Source organism: Danio rerio, chromosome 6 (genome assembly GCF_049306965.1).
Source record: "Danio rerio strain Tuebingen ecotype United States chromosome 6, GRCz12tu, whole genome shotgun sequence".
Classification (NCBI taxonomy): domain Eukaryota; kingdom Metazoa; phylum Chordata; class Actinopteri; order Cypriniformes; family Danionidae; genus Danio; species Danio rerio.
Window position 1 is genome coordinate 54197660 of NC_133181.1, and position 27225 is coordinate 54224884.

The 27225-nt window shown below is 34.0% G+C and overlaps 1 protein-coding gene across 3 annotated transcripts; it reads right to left on the reverse strand.

Moving 5' to 3' along the window:
• On the reverse strand, positions 1–25446 carry rbl1 (retinoblastoma-like 1 (p107)). Of its 3 annotated transcripts, none has more exons than XR_012407470.1 (22): positions 25184–25446; positions 22316–22449; positions 21867–22067; positions 21710–21774; positions 19545–19673; positions 19140–19285; positions 17208–17272; positions 16931–17117; positions 15344–15510; positions 14867–14979; positions 14677–14780; positions 14310–14447; positions 12385–12549; positions 11928–12063; positions 9470–9697; positions 9185–9381; positions 7494–7824; positions 6087–6521; positions 5859–5943; positions 3723–3871; positions 3458–3622; positions 1–951 (listed from the first exon to the last, which is right to left on the reverse strand). XR_012407470.1 is itself a non-coding variant. In XM_021476946.3 (22 exons), exons 1-22 carry the CDS (start codon positions 25340–25342, stop codon positions 781–783), a joined length of 3153 nt encoding a protein of 1050 aa, XP_021332621.1. In that variant the 5' UTR covers positions 25343–25446; the 3' UTR covers positions 1–780.
• Positions 25447–27225: the final 1779 nt, after the last annotated feature.

A 27225-nucleotide genomic window follows, 5' to 3' on the forward strand; every position in this document is an offset into this window, starting at 1 on the left:
TGGTGAAATCCACCACATTTAATACCAAAACAGTGAAATGCACTGTAAACATGACCTGTTTTTTTTTTAGAAATCTCTCAAAAACAGAAAACTGCTCTGTTACAGTAAAATACAAGAACTTAAAAAGAGAAATAAATGACAATTGAAAGGTGTAGATACCACACATCTGAATACAGAGCTGTGCTATAGATTTGCAGGATGCTTGCAAAAAGATGATCATTTGATTAGCAGAAAAGCATTAAAAATTGATTAAACTTGCTTGTTCAGTACAATATGCCAAATAAACCTTGAATAAAAAAAGCACAAATTACAATTACAAACCTTTAAATTATTCTCCTTTTGTGTTGATACAGAATGAGAGAATAATAAAAAAAATAAAAAAATAGTGAGAATCCTTTAAATATTTGAAGCAGAGCAACTCCTTGACTGCAAAAAATGTTCAGTTTTGATTGGAAAAGCTACAGAACATCTCTGTAATAGGCGCTCTTTACAAAAGCATGATGCATATTGTGAAAAATGCACGATAAAAGATTGTTTGATTCAGAATAAAGTCTTTACCTTCATACTGATCTCCCTGAACTTCTTCTGTGATTAAAAACCTCAGTCATGATACTCGAGCTGCACGAGCTGTTTTTGTTATTTTTGGTTGTGTTATTAATCTGCGACATAATTAATAATTGTCACATCTCTCTCTCTACATCCTGGAGTCGCTGAGCAACTCAAACAAAGTTCAGTTTTTGGCTTTTTTTTTTTTTTAATTGAGTCTGCAATGAAAGCAGATCACAGACTGGCTCTCTCGCTGACCACGTCCTGGAGGCGTTTGAGCAGCACGTCGTCGTTCTCTTGCCGGAGACATTTAGACGGAGATTCGGTCTCGTCGCCCTCCATGGTGAACGCCCGCTTCTTGCTCACGCCACCCTGACGGATCATCTGGTTTATGTCACTCAGCTCCTGCAGAGAAACAGGTCAACTTTTAGATCCACAGCCAGAACTCCAAAAATCTTGATTGAAAATGACTGTGCAAATCAGGAGGGGTTTGCAAATGAAATATACAGTTGAAGATAACATTTTTATCCCTCCTGTGAATTTTTTTCAGTTAAAATCAAAGTAGCTTTTTAAAACCATTTTAAAGTCAATATTATTATGCTTCGTTCATACCAGACGCGTGAATAAACAGCGATACTGGGTCGTAAACAGACGTGTGAACATTTTAAGTTTACTCACTTTATTCGTGCGTCAAATCCGTTTTATTTGCGCATCAAGTTCATCTAAAAATAGACGCAATAGTCATGGGCAGGGCTTCTGTCTGCTCGGTGACGCTAGCTTCATTGCTAAAAGGCTAACATGGATTTTATTGAGCCAAGAGCTGCGTTTATGTGCTTTATAAAGGCTGAAAAACAGTGTTGATTCATTTGGAGCCGCGTCTGAGTCCACTAGATCCATTCAGAGGTACAGCAGCTCTGTGAGCTCATAAACTCCTCCAGAAAATAAACCTGGATGATGGAAGCTTTAGCGGTGCTTCCAACTAAGCCAAGCCCAGTTTGATGAACTGTTGTCTGGGGTCGGTAGGAGGATTTCCCCCAGGAAAACCAACAACAGGCAACATAATCACTCCCCTAGAAGACAAAGCTCATGATTGGTTAATGTTTCTTTCGCGCAAATCGCATCATTCACATGTATCGCCCCGCAGGATGTCTGTTCGAATCTTTGCATTGACTTCACTTGTAAATCACTTGTACTTGATGCTTCCACATCTGGTGTGAACGCAGCATTAGTTCAGAAAAAAAATCTTTCCATTAATCCAAACTTGAAGGGGAAAAAAATGTGTATATACATACATACATACATACACACATACAATACATACATACACACACATACAATACATACATACAAACATAGTTAACTTGCGTAATTACACTAACCTGCCTAGTTACCCTAATTAACCTAATTACATCTTTAAACTTTACACTTTAAGCTGTATAGAAGTGTCTTGAAAAATATCTAGTCAAATATTATTTACTGTCATCATGGCAGTGATCATGAGAAAATCTGCTCCTAAACAGATATTGGGGGAAAAAAACAAACAGGGGGAAGAATAATTCTGATTTCAATTGTATATGCTATAATCCAATTGAGAACAACAATGCAAAACTACACTGTGTATTCGATCATATGAACATTTTTAAAACATCTTTTGTGATCAGAGTTCCCAGACTTTCATGACACCAGATTCAAGGACTTTGTAAAGCTCCATTCCATTTTAAATCAAGCACCTTTGTAATTCATACCCCAGCATATGAAGCACCACAAAAGTCCTTCCTGTAATCACATTTCACTTAAACCTAATATTTATGTTAAAAATGTCAGAGTAATTGACTTAAAAAAATAAATAAATAAAAATTTGAAGGTTTAGATATAAAATTTCTTAAATTAAGAATTTCTCAATTATTTGTTGGGTTTTCGACAGCAGCATAGCCCAATTGTTGAAATAACAGAGAGAGAGAGAATTTTGAGTTTATAGCCATTTCAACTTCTTTGGCTTTGTCATGGCATAAAAACAGATCAAATTTACCACATTTTACAAATACTATTTTTATATGATTATAAAAATCTTTTTAATAATTAAAAGTCACCAACAGCAATACATAATACACAAGGTAAAATAATAATAATAATAATAATAATAAGATAAGAATTTTTTTTTAAAAACAATTTAAGGTTTAATTTTGATAAAAATTGTACAATTTTAGAAGGATTCACATTTAAAAATATTTCCTTTTAAAGTCTTTCCAGACAAAAAATGTTGTTTGATAACATAAAAAATAGGGCATTCCACAAGAATATGTTTAACAGTTTGGTTTCTTTTGCAATACTGACATTTTGGTTGTTCTTCTCCTTTAAGTAAATGTTCATGTGTGAATCTTGTGTGTCCAAACCTATTGTCTTCATGAATTTGACAGCGAATCATTTGTGTAAAACAACATAAAAAAATCAGTAGTGAAATACCCCAGTGGTGTGTCCTAGCTTTGGATGGAACCATTTTCATTGGTGAAACAAAAAAATGGAAGTGTAAGAGACTCAATATAAACTTCTTATAGAACTGTAATATAAAAATCATATTTTAATATTTGGAGAAAGAAAAAAAAAGGTTAAAAAGTTTTATTTTGGGTATTCAGTCTCTTGAAGTGCTTCATTATGCTTTGGCCAACAATTTTCATTTCAGTGCATCCCTATAACACAATGTTGTGTTTGATTAATTACTGTGTGCATTTTAGTTCCTGATGTTATGTAATTTCAAAAATGTAACATTATCTTAATTTAATGTACAATTGAACGATTAAAAGTTAAATCATGGCAATCATGCAATTAAATATTTGACTGACAGCCCTAACATATTAAAAATATCCTGAAATAACTATTGCAAATATTTCTGCACATGCTCAGTTGGACTAACCTTTGAAGGGCTTCCAGTGAACCTGTATGTGTATGCAGTGCTGGGCGTGAGACTGGAGCTGTTTTTATGAGGAGACACAAAGATGGAGTGTTTCTGAGACACACGGCGAGGAGAGAGAGTGTGAGACCGAACGGAGGGGAACGGAGATAACGGAGGAGCTTCCATCTTTATAGAGAAACAAAAAGAGAGAGAGAGTGTGAATAAAAAAAAAAAACGGTTATCAATTACATGCAACAACATAATGAAGCAAAGCAACAAAACCAACCCTGTTATCAAGCGTGGAAAGTGCATATTTGAAAGCGAATGATCTCATCTTTGACACATAAATGTTGTTGTAGAACTGGATGAGATCCCCTCTTTCCTCTGATTCGAAGACAGTCTGTGTTCTGTCAGCCTGATCGCTCCTCTCATTGGCTGCCTGATCAGTCCTCTCATTGGCTGTAAAACAAAACAAATAACAAAGCAATTAAATGCCAGCAGAATGTTGCCAAATTTATGAAACCTACAGTAACTAAATAAAAACGCACAAAATGTCATCCAATTGGAGTAAATCTGTAATGTTTTTTGAAGAAGTCTCATTATGCCTGCAATTTTTAATAAACAGTAAAAATAAGTTTATTGTAATAATAAATAAAACAATAAACATATAAATAAAGTCTGATAATATTCTTTTCTTCTGGAGAAAGTCTGATTTGTTTTATTTCAGCTAGTATAAAATAAGTTTTAATTTAAAAAAAAAAAATAAGGACAAAATTATTAGCCCCTTTAAGCTATTGACCTTATTCTGAAATGCGGAAGTGCGCCTGTTTTCGCGATTGTCTTAAAACTTCAGATTCAGTCGCCTTTGGGAGAAATGACTGGGAATAATAAACGGCAAAAAACGGTCAAACTACTTGCTCTACAAACAAATGTTTGCATTACTATACAGACCAAGTATAATAATATAACAGGGAAATATCAGTTTGCAACATCAAACAGCATAATGAGCTGTTTTTAATGTTTAAAAATGAATGGAAGTGAATGAGACCAGAAGTCTCGAGCCAAAAAGATTCAAATGGCTTCGCCCGCTCGTCTGTGAAGAATAAGGTGAATATATTTCCCCAATTGTCTACAGATCAAACCATCAATATACAATAACTTGCCTAATTGCCCTTACCTGCCTGATTTAACCTAGTTTAGCTTTTAATGTCACTTTAAGCTGTATAGTAGTGTCTTGAAAAACATCTAGTAAAATATTATTTACTCTCATCATAACAAAGATAAAATAAATCAGTTATTAGAGATGAGTTATAAAAACTATTATGTTTAGAAATGTGTTAAAAAAAATCTTCTCTGTGTTAAACAAAAATTGGGGAAAAAAAATAAACAGGGCGCTAATAATTCAGAGGGGATAATAATTCTGACTTCAACTCTTTGTGTTTTTAAATTTATACATACTTTGTATGATATACATGTACATTTGAGATCTAAATATATATTATTTAGGGATGCAATGACTATAGATGTTGGTTGTACAATTATAGTCTGAGGAATAATCACGGGTATCACGATTAATATGCGTTCATTGATTTTAAAACTTTTTAGAAAAATCAAATTTGTGATTTGTGAAAAGTGTTATCTATTGCTGCTCAGTAACCAGAGTAATACAGCACATAATAATAATAATAATAATAATAATAATAATACAAAAACAAACAATAGTCCATTTCTCTTTGGACTTAAAAATAAGTGAAAAGTAATAATTTATAATGAAAATAATTGACAGAACAATGAATAAAAAAATTAAAATAAGAATAAATTAAAACACTTGTATTTGTCTAATATAATTCTAAGCAACATATTAGCCAAGTATTTCCCTTTTAAAGAGAACAAATATAGTCAAAAACTGAACTGACAAGAGTTTCAATTTACTATAATCTTCTATGTGAAGCTGCTTTGATACAATCTACATTGTAAAAGCACTAGAAAAATAAAGATGAATTGAATAGTTAAAACATTATTTATTCCTTTGATGCAAATTAAGCATTCAGCCCTCACATAATCTTTCAGAAATTATTGTAATATGCTGAGTTTGGTGCTCAAGAAACACTTCTTGTTATTGGTGAAATTCAAGACAGCTGCGCAACTAAAATATTTGCGTGGAAATCATGAAAGATTTTCCTCATGATTCTTTGATGGACAAATAGCAATTTATGCAAATAATCTTTTTCATCATTATTCCAAGGTGACAGGAAGGACACTTTTATTAAATTTAACATGTCCTTACAACTAAAAAACATACCATCTAACATCTAAAAAACCCCATCTAACTGGCTCCAAATATTTGAATGCTAATGCACTATACTGTGAACTATTTATTTATTTTTTAAAAGACAGATGCGTTTGTCTGTATCGTCCTTACACTGGTCTGCTGGAGGATCGACTTCCATGTTCTCGTCAGCCTGCTGCACTTTGGGACGCCTCTTTATTAAAACACTGCGGTACACCTACAAACACACAAAACATGGTTGATGTGGGTATATCAAAGACTGAGTTGTGCTTCCTTTCAGCTAAAATTACAAGATTTTCGACACTTGTGTGCATTAAAGCATTTCTATGCCATTTAGAAAGACTAAGAGTTGATACTCACATGACTGTTGGCCTGTGGTTGTGTTCGGTAGCATTTCATAATGTCCTGAAAAGTGTGCTCTTCTTTCGTGATCTGCAAAAAAATGTCACAATTTAAATGATTTTTAATGTAAAATTGTAATTTATATACATTTTATTCATAAATTTTTTCATTTATCAAAGTGATGAATGTTTTTAATTAGAAACAATGCATTAATAAAATGTGTTATATAAAATATTGGCATTTAAAAAACACAAGACCAAAATAATAGACAGCAACATGGTTTTTAAAATTAAACCAATAAAGGTTTTCTTGAGCAACAAATAAGCATATTAAAACTATTCCTGAACAATAACATGATGCTGTAATTATGCCAAAAATGCAGTATTTTGTTTATAAATATTCATAACATTCCTTTAGATTTTTACTAATACATCATATTATATCATGTCATGTCTAGGGTTGTAACAATATACCGGTATGACGGTTTACCACGATTTGAACGTGCACGATTATCATACCATGAACAATTGCATATCAACGGTTTTAACCCTTAAAGACCGAGACAGCCGCCCGCGGCTAAAAATAAGCATTGCTCTTAAATGTTTAATAACTTTTGATCCGCTGATAACATTCACGGACTTTCAGAGGCTCCGGAATCAGTGCGGTTACGTCATCAACATTTGACAACGCTGATTTGACAAAGAAACGCTCGTCACTGTGTCTCCGGACAAATCAGACATGATACATTGATGCATTGTCCCTCCTCCATGCCCAGATTGGTTCAAACTCGCTATATCACAACCAATAAGCATAGGTTTCGCTTTTGTTTGTGGACCAAGCTTTTTGAACAACACGGAATGAGAGAAAGGCATACATTTATGCGCGGCTAAATAAAACGCAAAAAAAAAAAGTTTTGCATGAAATAATTCTCATACTAAGTACTTTTGCATGCACAGCAGCACAGAAACATGACAAAACAGTGACACAGCAAAGACAAACTGTTGCTCTTGCTGTTTTCAAAAGACGCAAATGAAGATGCAGCTGTTTGTCTGCATTGCATACAACCACATCCATATCCACGCTGGCACATAAAACCTAAGGATGTTCCATATTGAATCTAGTTTCGTTATGTAACTATTTATAGTATAGTAAATATTTATATCTATTTTTTACTAAGGATTTGCACCATGTTTATTTGGACTTTATTTGGACTTTGACACATTATTTATTATTTTCTTATTTTTATTTGTTCATTGTAAGTGGTGTTGTTTATAGTAACTAAAAATATATTATTTGGAAAAAGTCAAATTTGCTTCACTGTTCTATTATTTTGTAACATTTGTAACATACCGTATACCGTATACCGTGAAACCGTCAAACCGTGGTATTGTTTTAGAAGATTATCATACCGTGAAAAATTCATACCGTTACAACCCTTATTATCATAGCAACAACAATGGTTATTTTCATAGCAAAACCATTGAATTAATAAATAAACAATTAAACAGCAAGACATTACAATAAAACTTTCGACCAATGTTTAAAAATATTAATGTTTTACTGCATTTAAAATCTGTACCCTTGATATGATGTAAACAGCACAAAGCAGCAGCTGGTCCAGGTGTCTGTCCTTCATCAGGTCAGTGCAGTGCAGGAGAGAGTGCTCAAAACACGTCCAGATCTTCCCTCTTAGCTCTGAGGAGATATCCAGCTTCAGACACAGGTCTCGCAGACGCACACTGGCTAAATGATACACCTGAAAGGAGTAGCAACAGAACATATGCACTTGAAATAAGACAATAAGACCCATATTTAAATTAAGGCTCTGCTGGGGAATAAGATTTTTTTTTTGAAAACTGTTTTTCTCTATACTTGCATGATTAAGAATTGCTAATATATTTCTGTATATCAAATATATATTTGTATATAGCAAAAAAAATTTTCCTAACAACATGCACAGATGAATTGTTCACCACAAAACTAGCAATGTGAGCTAACTAACTCAATATGGTTAGTTTTGATTTCATGTGTACTTAAAAAACAAAACAAAAAACATTAAGAATAACAAAAAAAAAAAAAATTAAATAAATAAAAATTAAAAATGTAACTAATAAATAGGGCAGTACTGACACTTTCCTTAAGACCACAATCCTATAAAATTCCTTCATACTGGGGAAAGTGGTCGAGAAGTAATGTTTTAATTTAATTGTGGTGCTTTTATTTATATGTATCCAGAATCCCCCCTCAAGAGATTTTCGATCGTTGATATGTTCCCCATAACAAATCTTTATATGGCAGGACCTGATCAAAAATATTAGCCGTGTATCCATAGTATCATCAGAAAACAAATTCACATTAAAACCACAAAAAAACACAAAACCAACCAAAACAAAACAAACCACAACACAAAACAAAACCACAAAACAAAAAACACAACATAAACCGAACCACAACACACAAACCAAAACACAAAACAAAACAAACAAAAAAAACCACAGACAACAACACAACAAACCAAACCCACAACAAATGAAACACAAGAAAACCAACCAAACCGAACCAAAAAACGAGAACTACAACACAACAAACCAAACAACAAAACAAAACAAACTACAACACAACAAACAAAACCAAAAAACTGAAACTACAACACAACAAACTAAACCAAATAACACAAAACCAAAACATAAAACAAAAAACAAAAAAACACAAAACAAACAAAACACAACAAAACAAACCAAAAAACTGAAACTACAACACAACAAACTAAACCAAATAACACAAAACCAAAACATAAAACAAAAAACAAAAAAACACAAAACAAACAAAACACAACAAAACAAACCAAAAAACAGAAACTACAACACAACAAACCAAACAAAACCAAAAAACAGAAACTACAACAGAACAAACCAAACAAAACACAACAAAACCAAAAAACAGAAACTACAACACAAAACCCCAACAAAAACCAAAACAACAACCAAAACAAACTACAACACAACAAACCATTCTAAACAACAAAACAAACCACAAAACAAACCCAAACAAAAAATAAAACGCAACAAAACATTACAAAACTAGAATTTTGAAGTCAGCAACACTGTCCTCCTCACCTTCCTGAAGAAGAGTGCGAGTGAGCCCGTGCGGCGAGGTTTATTGGCAGGTGGTGGCTGTGAGTCAGAGCTGATAGCTGGAGCGGCTAGAGCAGGCCGGCTCGGGGAAGCGGTCAATAAAACTTGAGCAGTGAGAGGATTCATATCGCTGGCCTGAAGCTGGATGACTGTGATGCCGCCTGCCTCATTCTTCACCACTAAAGGACATGCAACACCAGCACAATGTTTATTTTTGTAAAACTTTTTCTTTGGAAAAAATGTGAGTTAAAAGAGAAGGAAGAATACCTGGCAGTGGAATGGTGAGCTGCTGGCCATTTCCGGTGGCCATGGAGAGGACAGTGGTTGTGGTGGTCTGGTTTTCCAAGCCACTGGGAATGATTTTGATGGGAGTGACAGAGATCCTTTTTACTGGGGATTGTGGTGGAGCATCGTCACCAAACAAGCGTCTCTTTGCGCTGCCAGCAGCTGGAGAGCTGTAGCGATCATGGAGAGAGATGGGGGATTGAGGGACGTCTGGGAAAGAAAGCAGAAATGTTATTCAGGTTATTCATCTCATATAATGCAGAAACAGTTTCGCTTTGTGAAACCAAACAGTTGAGAAAGAAAATATATAGGTTCTTTGTGAAGAATGCGCTGAATTGTGGAACGATGTACAATGACGATATTAGCAGCATGATGTTCCTGGAGCTCTTTGAAGGTGGTCTGTGATCATTCTAACCATTCTTTGCCTTTCAGATATTTGTCTTGGTCTAGCACATCTTTCCTTCACAAGAACTGTTCCTGTGGCCTTCCATTTACTTACTATATTTCTGTGGAGATAGACTTTAAAGGTTCACGAAACCCTTGAGTACTTTGACATTTTACTTTGCAGTGTGTGTTGAGCATCAGTTAAGACAATGTTAGCACCTGATAGCTTTAATTGTGGGGAAAACTGGATAATTTTGAGCTTTTGTCAGCTTATTTCAGCTTCCGGGTTTAAAATGTTTTTGGGGCGGATCAAAATCGGCAATGTAGCGCAAAACTGCAAGTGCAAAGATGACGTGTCGGTTTCTCATTATTATTCATAGCAGAGTTTTCTTATCCTATGAGAAGTGCCTGCTTCTTAATTATTCATGACTGCATGTACTTTCCGAAGGCAAGGCAGACCTGCCATGCTGTGAGACACGGACCCACGGCACACAGTATTTAGCTGTTCATGAATGGTCATATGTGTTTGTGTCCATGATCCATGGGTTTTGTTGCATGTTTTTCCCTGCGATGTTGTCAGGGCTGATACAGCAAAGCTGTTTATGTCCAGCAAGCATATTTGTCGGGAGAGCAGTACGAGGACTGGAGAATGCCGGACTTTGTTTGTTCACATTTAGACACATCGCTGTGCTGCTGTGTTTGCCTAAATCCTCTAGATTACTAACAGGGCTAATGGTTAAAATAGGGTAAGAGTCTGCATTCAGACCTATGATTCAGACCCAGGGAATGAGGGAAAAGTCTTCATTTCTAGTGTTTATATGAACACGATTATCTTTACAAGAATATAAATTTAGTTATCTGTATATGAAATTACATATAACATATGTAGCAGAGTATTAAAAACTGTTTATTTCTTTACATTTTAACTTTGTAAACTATAAACTCATGAGTCTTCTCACGGTTTGTGTCTCATTTTGTGAGCCGACTGACAACAGTTGTTCACTCCCCTCCTTCTCCCCTGCTGGCCACGCCCACTCCTACCCTTTGCTCGTGAAAGTCCACGCCCATTATGATGCATCTTTTGAAAAAATCCTGAGGCAGACCTGATCCGAAAGTGGGGGGTGTCATGACTCTTTAAACCTGTGATAGCTTCTTGTATCCTTCTCCTAAATTATGTTGGTGAATTATTCAAGCTTTTAGGTAAATAGGGAGTTCTTTTGAGGTTCCCACGTTGCTACTTTCAGGTTCACAATAAGGAGAAGCACAAGCAGCAATCAGCTATCTTAAATATCCTTTTTCATGAATGTCATGATTGTTAAGGCTCTCTCAAATCACATTTTTGAAGTAATCAATCAGAATTAAGTGACTACAGGTTCTGAAATCTACACAATTTTTAAATATCTTTTAAAAATCTTTTTTGCATAGCCTATTTTTCAGTTTCAATCTAATTTCACACATCATACTGCTACACAATGTATTACTTTTTGGAAAAACATGACATTATACAGCTTTCACTAGAAACCAAATAGCATTTCACCTTGTTCTTCTCTTACAAAGAAAGAGCACATAATTATGCAGCCAGAGAGGGGTACTCAAATTTTTGCCATTACTTATAATTTGTTCATTTGTTCTTTTGTTATTTACGACTGTTTACTTGTCTTGATCAATATTTGAGCTAAATTATATAAAGTTATAGTTTAAGCTGCAATATTAAAATTCATACTTTATTTTAATTTACAATTCACACCAGTAGCAAACCATTAGTTACTAAGCACTAATAAACAGTCATTATCTTAATAATAGTGCTAAGCCAGTAGTTTATGAATAAATACTTCAGCTAAATACTTGTTTACAATTGTAGTAGCATACTTCTTGCACAGTGCATGCAAAAGAGAGATCCATCTAAAGTAGGATACACATTTATTAATTCAGTTTTTCAGTGTTGTTGTCATTGTGTAAATTACTAAACTATGCTTGTACAGAAAAGGATTGAGTCGTAAAAAGTGAACTGACAACCAAATTTAGCTGGAGTGTGTAAGTAAGCAGAGTATGATACCTTTGCGTGCGCTGGAGCCCAGGCCAGTGCGGACCTCCCTGAGGCGAGGGTGAATGATGGGGGACAGCGCCACCAATGGGAGGTGAGTGGGACCACCTGCATTGTTGCCTGTATCAAAATTGCTAGGAAAATTCACCTTAAAATCAGAAACACAGATAAATGTGAGACACTGAAATAATCCATTGATCTAAATCACAGGTCTCAAACTAAATTCCTGGAGCGCCGCAGAGCTGCAGTGTTTTGCCCCAACCCACTTCTAACACAACGGATAAACTAATCAAGGTGTTCAGAGTAGTCTTGAACACCTTGATTAGCTGAACCAGGTGTGTCTAATTAGGGCTGGAGCAACCATGCAGAGCTGTGGCACTACAGGAATTGAGTTTGAGAGCCATGATCTATCTAATAGAGTAATCTATTAAGCATACAAAGTGTGTGCACATGTACTGTCTATAGATACCTCTTCTACAGTAGGAACTTTATTGTTATCCTTGTTAAGAGCATTCCACAGGGCTGAATCTCTTGTCCACGCTCTGCTTTCCAGCACCTGTTCCTCTATACTGTTCAAATGCTTCACCATGTCTCTGGATAAACCCTCCTCTGAGCGGATGAACACCTCAATCACCTACACAAACACATGTTTATTTACATTTATTTATTACATTTATTACATTTATTATTTACATGTTTATTTAAGCATTTCAGCATTTCTTTTAAGCACTAAACAGATTGTGATCTTTATTCTAGAGACATATCTATATCTACTGCAACGAGATGCAATAGTGCACTAACAACAACCAAAGCTATTAAAAAAAAAAAAAAAAAAAAAAACTACAATGTACTAAAATATGCAGGTGACAAATAAAAATAATTGTGCAAATAAATAAATCCACAAATGTCACAAATAAATAAATATGCAAATAATCAAATAAATACGCAAATAAGTAAATAGATAATCAAATAAATAAATAAAAAATACACAAATAAATATGAAGATAAATAATCAAATAAATAAAATAATATAATTATAATTATATATATATATATATATATATATATATATATATATATATATATATATATATATATATATATATATATATATATATATATATATATATATATATATATATAGTTGGACAATATTTCAACAAAAAAAATTAAATCACGATATCACATTTCATATCATTCGATTTTGATAATTACTAAATATATGTTTTACAGTCCATTTAGGAATATTAGGATTTTTTTATTTATTTAAATCACTTTATTTTATTTTACCAACATTACTGAGGCAAATAGTTTTGATAGACAAAAACTAAATTATTTAAACAAAATATCTGATCTCTTTATAATAAAATAAACGTGTTAAGGAGACTCTTAATCTTAATAAATAAAATGTTACAAAGTGTGTGCAATGGTAAAGTGTAAACGCTGAACGATCAAAGCAAACTTTAAGCTGTGAATAATAATAATACAGTAAACCTCAAACTCTGTCAACAACACAAATAATGATAATCAAATTTGAGCTTTTAAGTAAAGGAACCAGCCATCATTATTTAAATACATACAGCATGGCGCTCGCTCAGCAGCTGCATTTAATAAAACTATATCGCTTCATACGAAACTACCTACCAAATTTTTTTTTTTATCGATACTGACAAAGACCTTCGGTCATTAAATATTGACATCTATTATATATATTTATATATATATATATATATATATATATATATATATATATATATATATATATATATATATATATATATATATATATATATATATAATTCCTGCATAAATAAAAAACTTGTCACATTGCATACACATGAAGCCTCTGTAGCCAAAACAATTTCCTTGTGTGTGTAAGCACACGTTTCAATAAAACCAATTCTGATTCTGATAAGTATAGAAATAATTAATAGTGTGGGCAGATACATTTAAGAAAAAAAAAATAAACAAAGTTTTCTCCCCTTTCAAATGTGTATTCATTTTTGGACATAGTTCCTTACTTTTCCAGCTCAACAAGCTAATGAGACGGTGTCTATATATCATCATCAGCGACAAAAAAAAAAGTGAACAAGATTTTTTTAACAATCAATCATAATGGCATAAAGCCCACCTTCTGAAGATTGATAATACACTCTCTCATTAGCATGTTGAGCTCAGGAAAAGTAAACGTGGAACTACGTTCTAAAAGGAATACACATTTGCAGGAGGGAGGATCAACTCAGTTTAGCATTTTCTTATTCCCCTAACAAAAGTGCAATTTAATTATTTATCTGCCCGCACTATTAATTCTTTATATATTTACGCATACAGGAATTTGTGGATTTATGTATTGTTTTTGCAGGTTTAATCCTCCATACTGACAATGTTCTGTACCTTGTAAAAGTAGAAAGGTGGGATCTGAAAGATTTCCAGTATCCAGGGGAAAGTTCTTTGCGAGCTGTATGAGAACAGCACCACCTCCAGACAGCAGGCCAAAAGAGAGCAATGGAGCACCTCCTGCTCCAACAGGACCTGATTGAGAAAAAGACGTAAGAGAGGAAGAGCTTACAATCTTGCACCAAAGCAGACAGCGAGAGCTTTAAAATAAGACATTACTGCAAGGCATGTTGTTCCATATAACCGATTCCTCTTTGAATAAAGAAAAAAAAAAAAAAAGCAGAAGTGGAAAAGCTACATTTACAAACACATTTATCACATGCATCAAGCATATATCAAATATAATATTAATAATGTGACTTACTGCCCAGTCTTTGCCTTGTAATCTCTTCATCTCTTGAGTCATTACATTCTCCAGGATCTTAAAGTACAAGATCTCGGCCAGCTTCAGACGTTTCTCTGCAAAGTCTACACACAAGAGCCTGCACTTATTTACATGATCACACATAATGCTTTCATAATGACCAATCATTTTAGACGGCAGTAAATCTGACCCATATGTGCTCCCGGCAGGTCATCTGTGGGATTAGTGTAGGCCTGTTTGAACTTTTCCCCCAAGGTTTTCACCCGATTCAGAATGGATTCAGTGGGGTTTCGAGAACAGGAACTATTTGAACAGAAAATGAAGAATGGTTAAATAGACGTAAAGGTTTATTATTGTGAATTGTGGGGATATTCCATAGGTTTCTATTGTTTTTATACTGTACAAACTGTATTTGAGATGGCACTTCCCCAACCCCACGCTTTACAAAAAAAATGTGCAGTTTTACTTTCTGAAAAAGCTCATTCTGTATGATTTCTAAACCTTTTGAAAAATGTAAACATCAGCAATGTCCTCATAATTCACAGTCTCCTGTGTCATAATACACATTTGTGTCCACATCTGACACAAAAACAAGTTTAAAAAAAGGAATGCAAGAAAACCAAATCTAAAACTATAAGTGCATGTTTTGGTTTTAGCAAACACTTACATAAATATCTGAAGCAGAGCGTCGCTCGGTGCGTTTCGGAGACCAGACACCATGCTTTGCAGTCGACTCACACTTTGGGTGGCTGAAGAAACAGGCGTGACCAGCACTTCCTTCTCCTTTAAATACCGTCGACCCGTTAGAGGAGTAGAGGGAGCAAGGGAACGCGTCTGCACACAAACAGGAAGAAGATGCAAATATATATATATATATATATATATATATATATAGTAGGGGTGTAATGAGGTCCCATATCACGTGGTATCACAAGATTAAATCCCGTTAAGATTTCTCGTAGAGGTGTTAAGTTGTCTCGTGAGTTATGTTATGATGGAGCGTGAGGGTGAAATTAGCATTGAAGATTGGAGGCAGGTTTGGATATGAACCGCAATTCAAGTGCTTTGCACACACCTGGCAACCAGGGCTGCCTCGATGTTGCGTGTCACTCATTTGCTTGGGCGGGTGTGACGTAACCTTTTTTTTTTTTTTCCATCGAAGGTTGCGGTCTGAGCAGAGGCTACAGCTGACATGTTAAGCCGTAAAGTATTCCTATTTCAGTCACATTACTGCTGTGCAGTACAGACATGTCAACACCTTGATTAAACTATTACCATCGTGTAGGACTTTTAGCTGCATTTTGCAACAGAATAAGCCATGCATACACAGCTGTTTAACTCTAACTTTAAATTCTCTAACTTTAAATGAACTTTAACATTAATTCCCTCCATCTACTGAGTCACTAAAGGACCAGACACACACATCTCTGTGCGCACACACAAACGGGGAACTCCTAGAGGCTTGTCGCATCATCAGCGAACACAGCTTTATACTGTCCGGGAAAAGAAGTTATCTTTTCATTCATGCGGTATCAAGTCACTTTAAAACAACTCTCTCCTATCAGTACTTAATTTATAATTGTATCCAGTAGTTCTGAGCTTGTCATGGGTATTGAGGCTTCCAGATTGAATGAATAAATAAATGAATGAAAAACATGGTTTTGCGCTAAAGCAACCCAGGGTGCTGAAATATATTTGGCTAAACTGGCATTGGGCGGGATAAATGAACAAAACAAAGACAGACAATCCTGCACGTAACTCACAATTTTAAAGTAGAATATCTGAATTCATTGTTTTTCAGATAAACAATTATGTTCACTTAGCATGTTTCTTAAATACCTGCAAACATATTATGGTATTTTTATGCTTTAGAAAAGTCAAAAACTTACATACAGCACCTTTAAAAAGCACCTAAATAGTCATGTATAAAAAGACTACTCTCCATTCAAATATTAGCAACATATTTTGCAGTGTTGGCATGTCCTTTACTGCACAGAAGTCATTAAAATAACATTCATTACAAGTTGATTTAAAAAAGCACCTATATGGTTTTGCATTTTGTGATTTTTTTTCAGTTGAATAAAAGACTATTTTCCATTCATATATTTTATCATTCAAGATTTCTTTAAAATACTGCCAAAATCTTGTTTTGTTCTCTTGAAACCAATCTTGTCTCCTGGAGTAAGCATCTCATCACACCCCTAATAAATACTGTAATTACAGTGACTGTTAATCTAACTACTTTTCTTCATACCTTCTCAAAGTGCTGCTGAAGGTTGTTCTCCACCTGCATGCGGGCAGAGAGATGACCTGAAGGAGGTTCAGCGGTGGATTTGCGCGGTGTGCCGATCTCCTCGTCTGCATCAGCCCCCAAAAACACTCGCTCATCAAAATCCCCCACAGTCAAAACAAACTCCTCATAATCACGATTTATGGCTTTACTGAAAAGACAAAAATGTTTTCAAAAGCATTTAATTGCATACAACGTTTTGCATGGAAAAGCAATGTGTTCAGAAATTGAATGTGCGTACTTGTTATCTTGGAAATTTGGAGTGTCCAGTAATTCAGTCAGAGTTTCAACATCACCTTTTAACATCTGGGAATATAAGGAGGTAAAACAAAAGCTATAAATATAGAATTAGGCCTGCACAATTAGACATTTCTAAAACGAAATCACTATATAAAAAAATAAAAATTTCAAATCCCAAAAGCAGTGTTTATTTCAATGCACTAATAAATAAGAAACATAAAATTTTTGACAGTTCTGACAGTTGGTAAGCACATTACCCTGAACAATGTAAAAAAGTAACATAATCTAGAAGTGCAGCTTTTCTTGTTGACCCTTTGGTTTAGAATTCATGTTCTTTGCAGTTTAAAAGGCAAAAACATTTGCTGTCGTTGTTATATAGGTTGTCCACAGTAATGTAGGTTATCGCTAGGTCCACACGAAATCTGCACATGCAGAAATCTGCAGATTTCCGCAGATTTTTTAGCCCATCATTCAGTCAATTCATAGTGTAAATGTAAGTAAATTAAGTTTAAAAACTAAATAAACATTCATTTCATTAATATTATTGACTAACATGAAAATGTTCATATAATTTAGTTACAAAACAGTTTGTAAAGTTATATTTTGTGTATTTAGTATACTATATGAGCGACTTTCTGTTTAACAAATAAGTGGATCATATTGGATTTGCATTGTAAACATTAAATAAAAGTTAAAAGGTATATACATATACATATATATATATATATATATATATATATATATATATATATATATATAGAGAGAGAGAGAGCTGAAATTAGAATTATTAGCCCCCCTGAAATTTTAGTCCCCATTTATTTTTCACCAAATTTTGGAGAGATTTTTTTTCAAAACATTTTAAAACAAAAAAGTTTTAACTCATTTCCAATAACTGATTTATTTTATCTTTGCAATGATGACAGTACATAAATTTCCTTTCCTCTATCGCTATTAAAGGGATACTTGTTAACCCTGACACGAGTGTGTCTGTAGAGTGACTTTCCACAACGGCATTTATCACAGATCAGCTATGATATCTGAATATATTACGTGCACGACTCTTACCGCGCATTTATAATTCAATTAATTATATTAAAAAAAAAAAAATATATATATATATATATATATATATATATATATATATATATGGGCTGCACGATGGCGCTATGGGTAGCATGATCACCTCACAGAAAGAAGGTTGCTGAGTCTCAGCTAGGTCAGCTGGCGTTTCTGTGTGGAGTTTGCATGTTCTCCCATTGATCGCGTAGGTTTCCTCCGGGTGCTCCGGTTTCCACCACAGTCCAAAGACATGCGCTATAGGTAAATTGGGATAAAAATTGTCCGCAGAGTATGTGTGTATGGATGTTTCCCAGTAATGGGTTGCAGTTGGAAGGGCATCCGCTGCGTAAAACATATGCCGGATAAGTTGGCAGTTCATTCCTCTGTATAAAAGGAATAAAAGGACTTTGAAAATGAAAAAAAAAATATATATATTATTTTTTTTATGTTTTTTTTAATGTTTTTAGTTATGATACTCTCAAAATAATTCTGCATAAATCCACAAATTTTTTTACAAAGTTCTCAGCAGAAATAGCCAAAAAACATCAACAAATTCTGTCTGGCCCTAGTTATCACCAGTGTTTTAATGATGTACAATTGTTTACATTGTTTAAATTCTTTAAAGTTTAAAATTTTATATTTAATTTATTTAATTTAGGATACTGTAGTTTTTTTTTTAATTATGTTTAGTATTTCTGTGGCTCTGCTAAAACCACCACATTAAACTGTAGTTCTTTTATGAAACAGAAGTAATCGCAAATCGTCATTTTGAAAAGAAAAACTGTAATTAAATTTTTTTTCTACAAAGCATGCAGTCATATATGGAATTGTGCTGTTTTTGTTTTGGGTGTCAAAGTGCGTATATATTCCTCACTCTTTTCTCAAACAGGGTCTTTATGTAGGGCTTGAAGTAGTGCTCCTTTATGCCTTTGGCCTCCACCACCAACCCATCATGCAGTTCACACAACTTGTCAATGACACAGGGCATCTCTTTCAGGTTTTCTGTGTCTTTCGGCAGGCCTACAGAAAGGTGAAAAACAGATGTTCAGTGAAGTGTTTACCTGTTTTTTCAGACACAAAGCAAACACAATGCAATATTACGGTGAGGGAAAGACACTAAATTCAGAATCGCTGAAGAGTGTAAATCAAAACAACACAGGCATGCTTTAAAACACTCAAATATATTTAATGCAATCAATGGATTCACTTGTAATTTTGTCTGTCTTCTCAATCAGTCAAGCAAACATATTTTCTGAGATGAATAAAAGGTGACCTTTACCTCTGAAATTCTGATTGATGAGATCTTTCCTGTTGGAGCACATGAGAGCGTTGCAAAACACCAGGTCCAGACAGCAGAGGAGGAGGTGATAGGAGTTGACCAAATCATCTCCGATCATGTGGAAATTACCTGAAATAAAGCAGAATTCATGTCATGAGATCAGCTGGAACTATAAGTCAGAGATTTTTAGCAAAAGCAGTCAAAATTAGACATATATCTACAAATAGTATTCATATACTAGCAATAAAAGTATAGAATAAATAAGACTAAATTGTAAAAATTGTTAGGGTGTATGACTGCATTTGTTAAATGAAAATTCACCCATAAAAGTCTTGATTCAAATACAGTTATAGCAAAAATCTAATTACTACAAGATCAGTTTCAAATCACTATTTCTTTTCCATATTTTTATGTTTTTTTTAAGACAGAAGACATTTAAGAGTATTTAGCTGAATTTAATTTTACCTGACAGAATTTTTTTTGCTGGATTCATAGTGTTACGTGTATGTTATATGCCATCTGCTGCAAAGACATGACTCACTTTCATTCACTTTCTTACAATCCCTCCATACCTCTTGAAAAACATTGTGCATTTCTAAAGTGTGCTTGACAAACCACTTGTGGAAACACTCTTCTCTCTATATGCATATTACACTTTACTTAATCTTAGAAGGTCTTAATAAGGAAAACAATGTTTACTTGTGAATGTACCACACAATCAAGTTTCACTACTTGATTTTCTCAACATTAAAATACCCCGTATGAACAGTATCTTGCACAACAGTATTCCGTCTTACGCAAAAGTACTTGTATAGTCAGTCTTAGGTTGTGTGTATAGTCTAAGTATTCATAATATATGTACAGTTAGAGTACCGCTCCGGTGTGTTAGTTACGTAGAGACTTAATATTGCTCTTACTTCCAGTGTTATGTCTATATTTATGATTATGCTTATTCACCGTGGTCCTGCGATACACAACTTCATCCCACTGTATGTTCAAACATGTAACAGAATAACAATAAACCTCAAATTGAGTTGATTTGTAGGACAGATATTTTACTTTATAAATGCATTGGTTTGTTACAGAAGGCCTTTATTTAGTGGGCACTTTTTTATTATGGATGTTTTATTATGGACTTTTAATCATTGGACTTTTAACCAGTTAAACTCTGCTGTTATTTTGGGATTTCCGCCTGGATTTTGCCTACCCAAATTTAAAAGCTTTCCAAATCCACATGCAGAGGTGTAAATGCAAAAATTTGGTATCATTTAAAAATAAAAACTTTGAATTTTCATAAAACACTATTGAAAGTTTTTAAAATATCTGTATATGTTGTCTGTGTTATAATAAACAAAAAAAAAAGGTGCTTTTTGTATTTTTTTTAATAAACTCAAATTTGAAATTGTACCTTTTAGGTTCTGTGTGGTCTAGCGTGCTGTAATTAATTTTGGTGGTTCCTGCACATGTCTGTAATCATAGGGAAAAAGAAAAACGTCTCCACCATAATCTATGCAAAAGTTATTTTATTCCAACTGATGAGAGGTGCTGTACAAGCCACAGGGATTGATCATTATTTTCATATTTCACTATTCTTTTGTTTGATCAAACATAATTCGCTGTGTTTGGACCACATCAGATGCATGTACATCACCTCAAAAACAGAGGAGAATGACCCTGAAGAGCACAGGATAAGGTAAGAGATGACAGCTATCTGTGCTATCTGGGGCTGCTTAGTGATCATAAATGTATTGTTTTCACTTCTGCGCCATGGAAACAACACGATTCATTCAACAACTGTTTGATATGTGAATATAATTCAGTAAAAAGAATGCTAGAACCATATGAGCACCGGCAAGAGCTTTTATTTGAGCTATAGCTTGTACATGTGTCATATAAAAAATATGAAAATGAACCAATGTAAAATACCCAGCTCGGGTATCCAAAATACTGTGTATTTAAGTGTAAATAACTTTTGTACAGTAGAATAAAAACCAAAGTAATGCATATGTGCATAAAATTTAGATTCTACACTTTCAAACGAAATCACTTACGGGGGTCTGGTGCAAGGCTAGCCCTTTAAATCTTAAAGCAAAAGTCGATGACGTTTAACTGGTTAAAGAGAAGTGCTCATTAATAGCTTTTGTAGAGAGTGATTTTTTAATTACCTTTTGTATAAACAAAGAGGGTCCAACAGAACTTGAAGACATCACTGATGTGGCATGGAAGACGTCTACAAAAAAAAAAAAAGAAGCATATTTGTTTCTTTAAATTTCCTTTTTCGGTCAAAAGCATAAAAAGAAAAGAAAATGCAGGCGGATTTACCGGTGTTTGCGACTTCTAGGCATGCGAGGAGGTTCACTCTGAGGATTCTGAAACATGTCCAGAAATATCGGCTCAAATTTGCGAAAAATCACTGTCGACACTTCAAAATTGCGCTCTAGTCGACCTATGCGGCTGCGAAAGTCCTGACAGAGATTCGCCATGTCTGACCATTTCTTCATCTTGCTGAAGAACTGGATCAAACTAGAGGAAAGACAACAAAACATTCAGATTAATATAAATGCTCATTGATTTTTCAGAAATGAAGTAAATCTTAAATTTAAAAGTGCGCAATAAAATTAAATGACAGTAAATGATGTTCATCCTACAGGCATAATATTTATTTGGTCCCGTTTACACCTGACATTAACCATTGTTGATCGGCTCACAAGTAGACAAAGAAAATGCATTAACACCAGGTTTAAACTGTAAACAGACTTTGAGACCCTTACCTGAGTTTTGCAGAGCGCAAGATCCTTGTAAGGGAAACACAGTTGCCCTCCATCACACCCCGTCCCACTGTAGGGATGGAGCTCTTCCTACAGGCAGCGTACAGAGAGCAGGCCAGCCAGTGCATGACATCACCCTGAGAAAACCAAACACAGCCTACAGATCAAGACAAGCAGCAGAATACATCTGTGGCCTCTAAATATCCAACATGATCAAAAAACTGAAGAAACAAAATGTGTTGCAAAAATCACGTGATTGATCATGTTATACATCTGATTACAACTGTTCACCTTAAGGTTTATGTGTTGTGCAGTTTTTTTTTTTTTTTAAGTAAAATGAAAACAAACATTATACTGTTATTATTAATATTTCAAGATGAACATTTACTGGAATAAAGTTGCGTTAGTAATTAAATTACTTTAACGTGATTTATTTTTTCGGAAAATGATATTTATATTTACTGATATTTATATGTATTTTATGCAAGTATGCTGTTATTAAAAACAATGTAAATGTAACTATATCAATAACACTAAGTGCACAGTATCAATAAACAAGTCCATATAGCAGCTGATTTTAAACAAATTACACCTATGAATAAAATGAATGTATTCAAGTTTTGAACTTCTTTGCCTCACTATATCAAACAATATTTGCAACAAAAAGAATGCATTATTTACTTTATTACTTTAATACATATAACGGAGTAGCAATAGTAGCAATTCCAGCATTATGGATGTGACATTTGTAGTAAAATCTTAAAACATAAATTCAGAGAGGAAGTATATGTTAACATTATATTGAATCATCTGGTAATACTTATCAGAACAACTGACCACAGAGTTATGGGATCAGAAAAAGATCAATATGTAAACATTTTTTTCTATTTTGAATTAGGGAAATAAATATGCGTTATGGATGTGATGAAAAAAGTCTGTGAGTTTACAGTAAACATCATGCTTTGTAGAAATTCTGTGGATTAAACTACACAACCCAAAAAAAACCAATCCAAATCAAAAAGATAAGAGTCGGCTGTCTGTAGAACAAAAAGAATTGACTTGATTGGATGTGACACCTCTCTGTTATGGATGTGACAGATGTGAAATTGCCACTTGTGTGTCTTTTGTAAATCCAATATAACTTTTTGAAAACATTGACAGAGGCATTTGAGAATTTTAAAGCAATGTAAAATACAAGCCTACACAATAAATGCAGAAACGGTTTTGCTGTTTGAGCGAATACATAACTCTTTTCATGGCAAGGTTATTTTCATGGAATTGCTCATATATATATATATATATATATATATATATATATATATATATATATATATATATATGTGTGTGTGTGTGTGTGTGTGTGTGTGTGTGTGTGTGTGTGTGTGTGTGTGTTTTGGGGCAACCTAAACGTGTTACATTGAACCCATCTAAATTTGTAAAAAGAATTAAGTTAACTTAATCGATTTGAGTTGGGACAACATGAAGGAATGTGTTCGAGATTGTTCAGATTGTGTTAAACTCAACATTTTTGCACTGTTCTGTGCTTGTAAAAAGGCACACCAATAGAATCAGATATTTTAAAATAAGTACCTTGGTAGGTTTACCATTGTATTCTTGAAAACATCATTTAAAAAAATGTTTAGTTAATATGGTAACGTTATATTATATAGTTATTACTGTGACATTCATATAACGTTATCATAGTTATTTATATGAGCAATTACATGCAAATGTCAACCTTAACATGAAAAAAAATGTGTGTTCGCCATAATAGCAAAATCATTTCTTCGTTTTTTTGTATAGGTTTCTATTTTACGGTGCTTAAAAATACTCAAAAATGTCTCAATTATATTTGATTTACCAAAGTCACACAAGTTGCAATTTTTACATCCGTCACATCCATAACAAAGAGACATCACATCAATAACAAAGCTTTTTCCTTATCATATATTTAAATCATTCTGTTTAATTCACAGAATTTCTACAAAGTATGTTGTATACTGTAAACTCGAAGACTTTTTTTGTCATATCCATCACGCATGTTTATTTTCCTCATTTCAAATAGAAAAAATGTTGACAGATTGATATTTTTTGATCCCATAACTCTGTGGTTAGCTGTTTTGGAAAATATAAACAGATGTTTCAATATAATGTTAACATATACCTTCTCTCTGAATTTATCCAGGTCTCTCTGACCTCGATACGAAATTGACAGAACAACTGCATTCTTTCCCTTTAAAGTAGAGTTCCCAACTATGTCACATGACACAAACACAAGGGGAAGTCTCAATCATATTAGAAGCGCAACAACATATGTATTGTTTCCTAATGTAACATATGACCCGGCTATTATTATAATGAATACACTCAAAAACTTACTTTTGCAGCTTGTTCAAACTACTTACTTAAAATCAGCCCAAACAACACAATTCTTAAGATGTTTTGAGACAACATAAGTGTTTTACGTAGAATCCACTTATATTTGTAAAAACAATCACGCTCTAAATCGATTTGAGTTGGGACAACATGACGGATTTGTGTTGAACCCAGCATTTTTACACTGTATTTGGGTTTATAAGTTGGCACACCAACTAAGTCGGATTTTTTAAAATATGTAACTTATTGTGGTAAGTACACCATTGCATTCTTGAATACACAGTTTACAAACATTATATAAATGTTATAACTGTATACCGACACTGAACATTCATATAACGTTAGCAGTTACTTCAGAAAATTTCGCAATAACATTAAATGGAACCTCTTATTTAGACAACATTACTGATTATTTTGATCATTTCAGAATTACAACAAAAAAGATAATCTGCTCCTGTCATTAGTTTGTCGTGTAAATGTGATCTAAAGTCAAACCTCCAGCGTGTAAGTGTTCCAGATGGATCTGAAGTTCTGAAGCGCTTCAGCTGCCGTCTCTTCGTCCATATTGAGCTCCTGACAAAGCGCCTCGAAATTACTCCGGATCGAGCCATCGGCTGATCTGACGGACTCTGTATCCGTTTCATCCCCACGCATAGCTGGAATCTGTTAAAATCCGTTAAATGTCCCAAAAAAATGTGTTCGGGTTAAACACGGAGTTTACCCGGGGCGCCGCTGACCTCCTGATGCTATCCCACAATGCCGAGATACTCGAATGGCGCGAAAACTGGCCCCTCTCGGCCAATGGGAGAATAGGGTGAGATGGCGTCATTACAACAACAAAGACGACAGAGGCAGCATGGAGGATTTAAACTTCCATACAAGAGTTTACCAAACGCGTTACATATGGTTCGTCTGACCAACATGATCCGTTTTGCGTTCATTTAGGCAGGTATGCGTGTAATATTATGAAACACCGAGAGCAAAGATAATTAGGAATGTCTTTGCAAGATTATTTTATCGTTTGTTCACTTGTTTGGTCTTATATTATTACGCGTCATGCATTATTTATCCCCGAATATGTGCTAATGTTCTATTTAGTACATTTTTGATTAGTTAACATATACACATTTTTAATTATATAATAGTATGTTTTAAGTGCAGTTATTATTCCATAGATAGAATATTTCTGCTTTGGGTCCCCCATATTGTGTCATATAGAAATTACATAAAGTATGGCACCATTTGTTATTTTATTCTAACATAAACGTAAAATGACAATATATTAATGTGTAAAACATAATTTCTATTCTATTCTTTGAACCACACTAAACGTATGATATGGTAGGCCTATTTGATATATTTGTCAATATAAATGTAATTTAGAGTAAATATAAAGCAACATTCTTATAATTTCTACTCTACTGACTTCGTTATGCGTGTGAAAGGCTCTATTTGTACCACATAATTAATCTAACCATGAATTACATTTATTAATACTGTACATTAGAATATTGTTTTACATAGAGAGCCAGTAAATCTCATTACAGCCTGATTCATCTCATAAAACACATTTTAAATGAACTGTACCGAGCTTAAAACATAATTAAATTTAACAGATTTGACCAGAGTTTCTAGCTTTTCCACTTATTGTGTCTGATACACTGACAAAAGTCGTTGCATATCCAAGTTTTAGGAACAACAAATAATAATTTGACTTCTAGTTGATCATTTGGTATCAGAAGTGGCTTGAATGAAAGGCAAAGGCCTCTAGATTACACTTATTTCACCAATATAAAATATAATCATGCCTTGATTTTTCATTAGGACAGTAAGGTCTGACTTTGCTCAGACAAAAGTCTTGTGACTTAACATAAAATAATGTACAGTATAGAATATAAAACATGCTGCAGTGGAAACAGAATGAATATTGTGTATGACTCCCATGAGCTTGGAGGACTGCATCCATACATCTCTGCAATGATTCAAATACCGCATTAATAAAGTCATCTGGAGTGGCAAAGAAAGCGTTCTTGCAGGACTCCCAGAGTTCATCAAGATTCTTTGGATTAATCTTCAATGCCTCCTCCATCTTACCCCAGACATGATCAATAATGTTAATATCTGGTGACTGGGCTGGCCAATCCTTGAGCACCTTGACCTTCTTTGCTTTCAGGAACTTTGATGTGGAGGCTGAAGTATAAGGAGGAGTGCTATTCTGCTGAAGAGTTTGCCCTCTTCTGTGGTTTGTAATGTAATGGGCAGCATAAATGTTTTGATACCTCAGGCTGTTGATGTTGCCATCCACTCTGCAGATCTCTCGCACACCCCCATACTGAATGTAACCCCAAACCATGACTTTTCATTCACCAAACTTGACTGATTTCAGTGAGAATCTTGGTCCATACAGGTTCCAGTAGGTCTTCTGCAGTATTAGTGATGATTGGGATGCAGATCAACAGATGGAAAAATCTACCTTCTGCCACTTTTCCAAATGATCAACTAGAAGTCAAGTTATTTTTTGTTGCTCATACAACTGG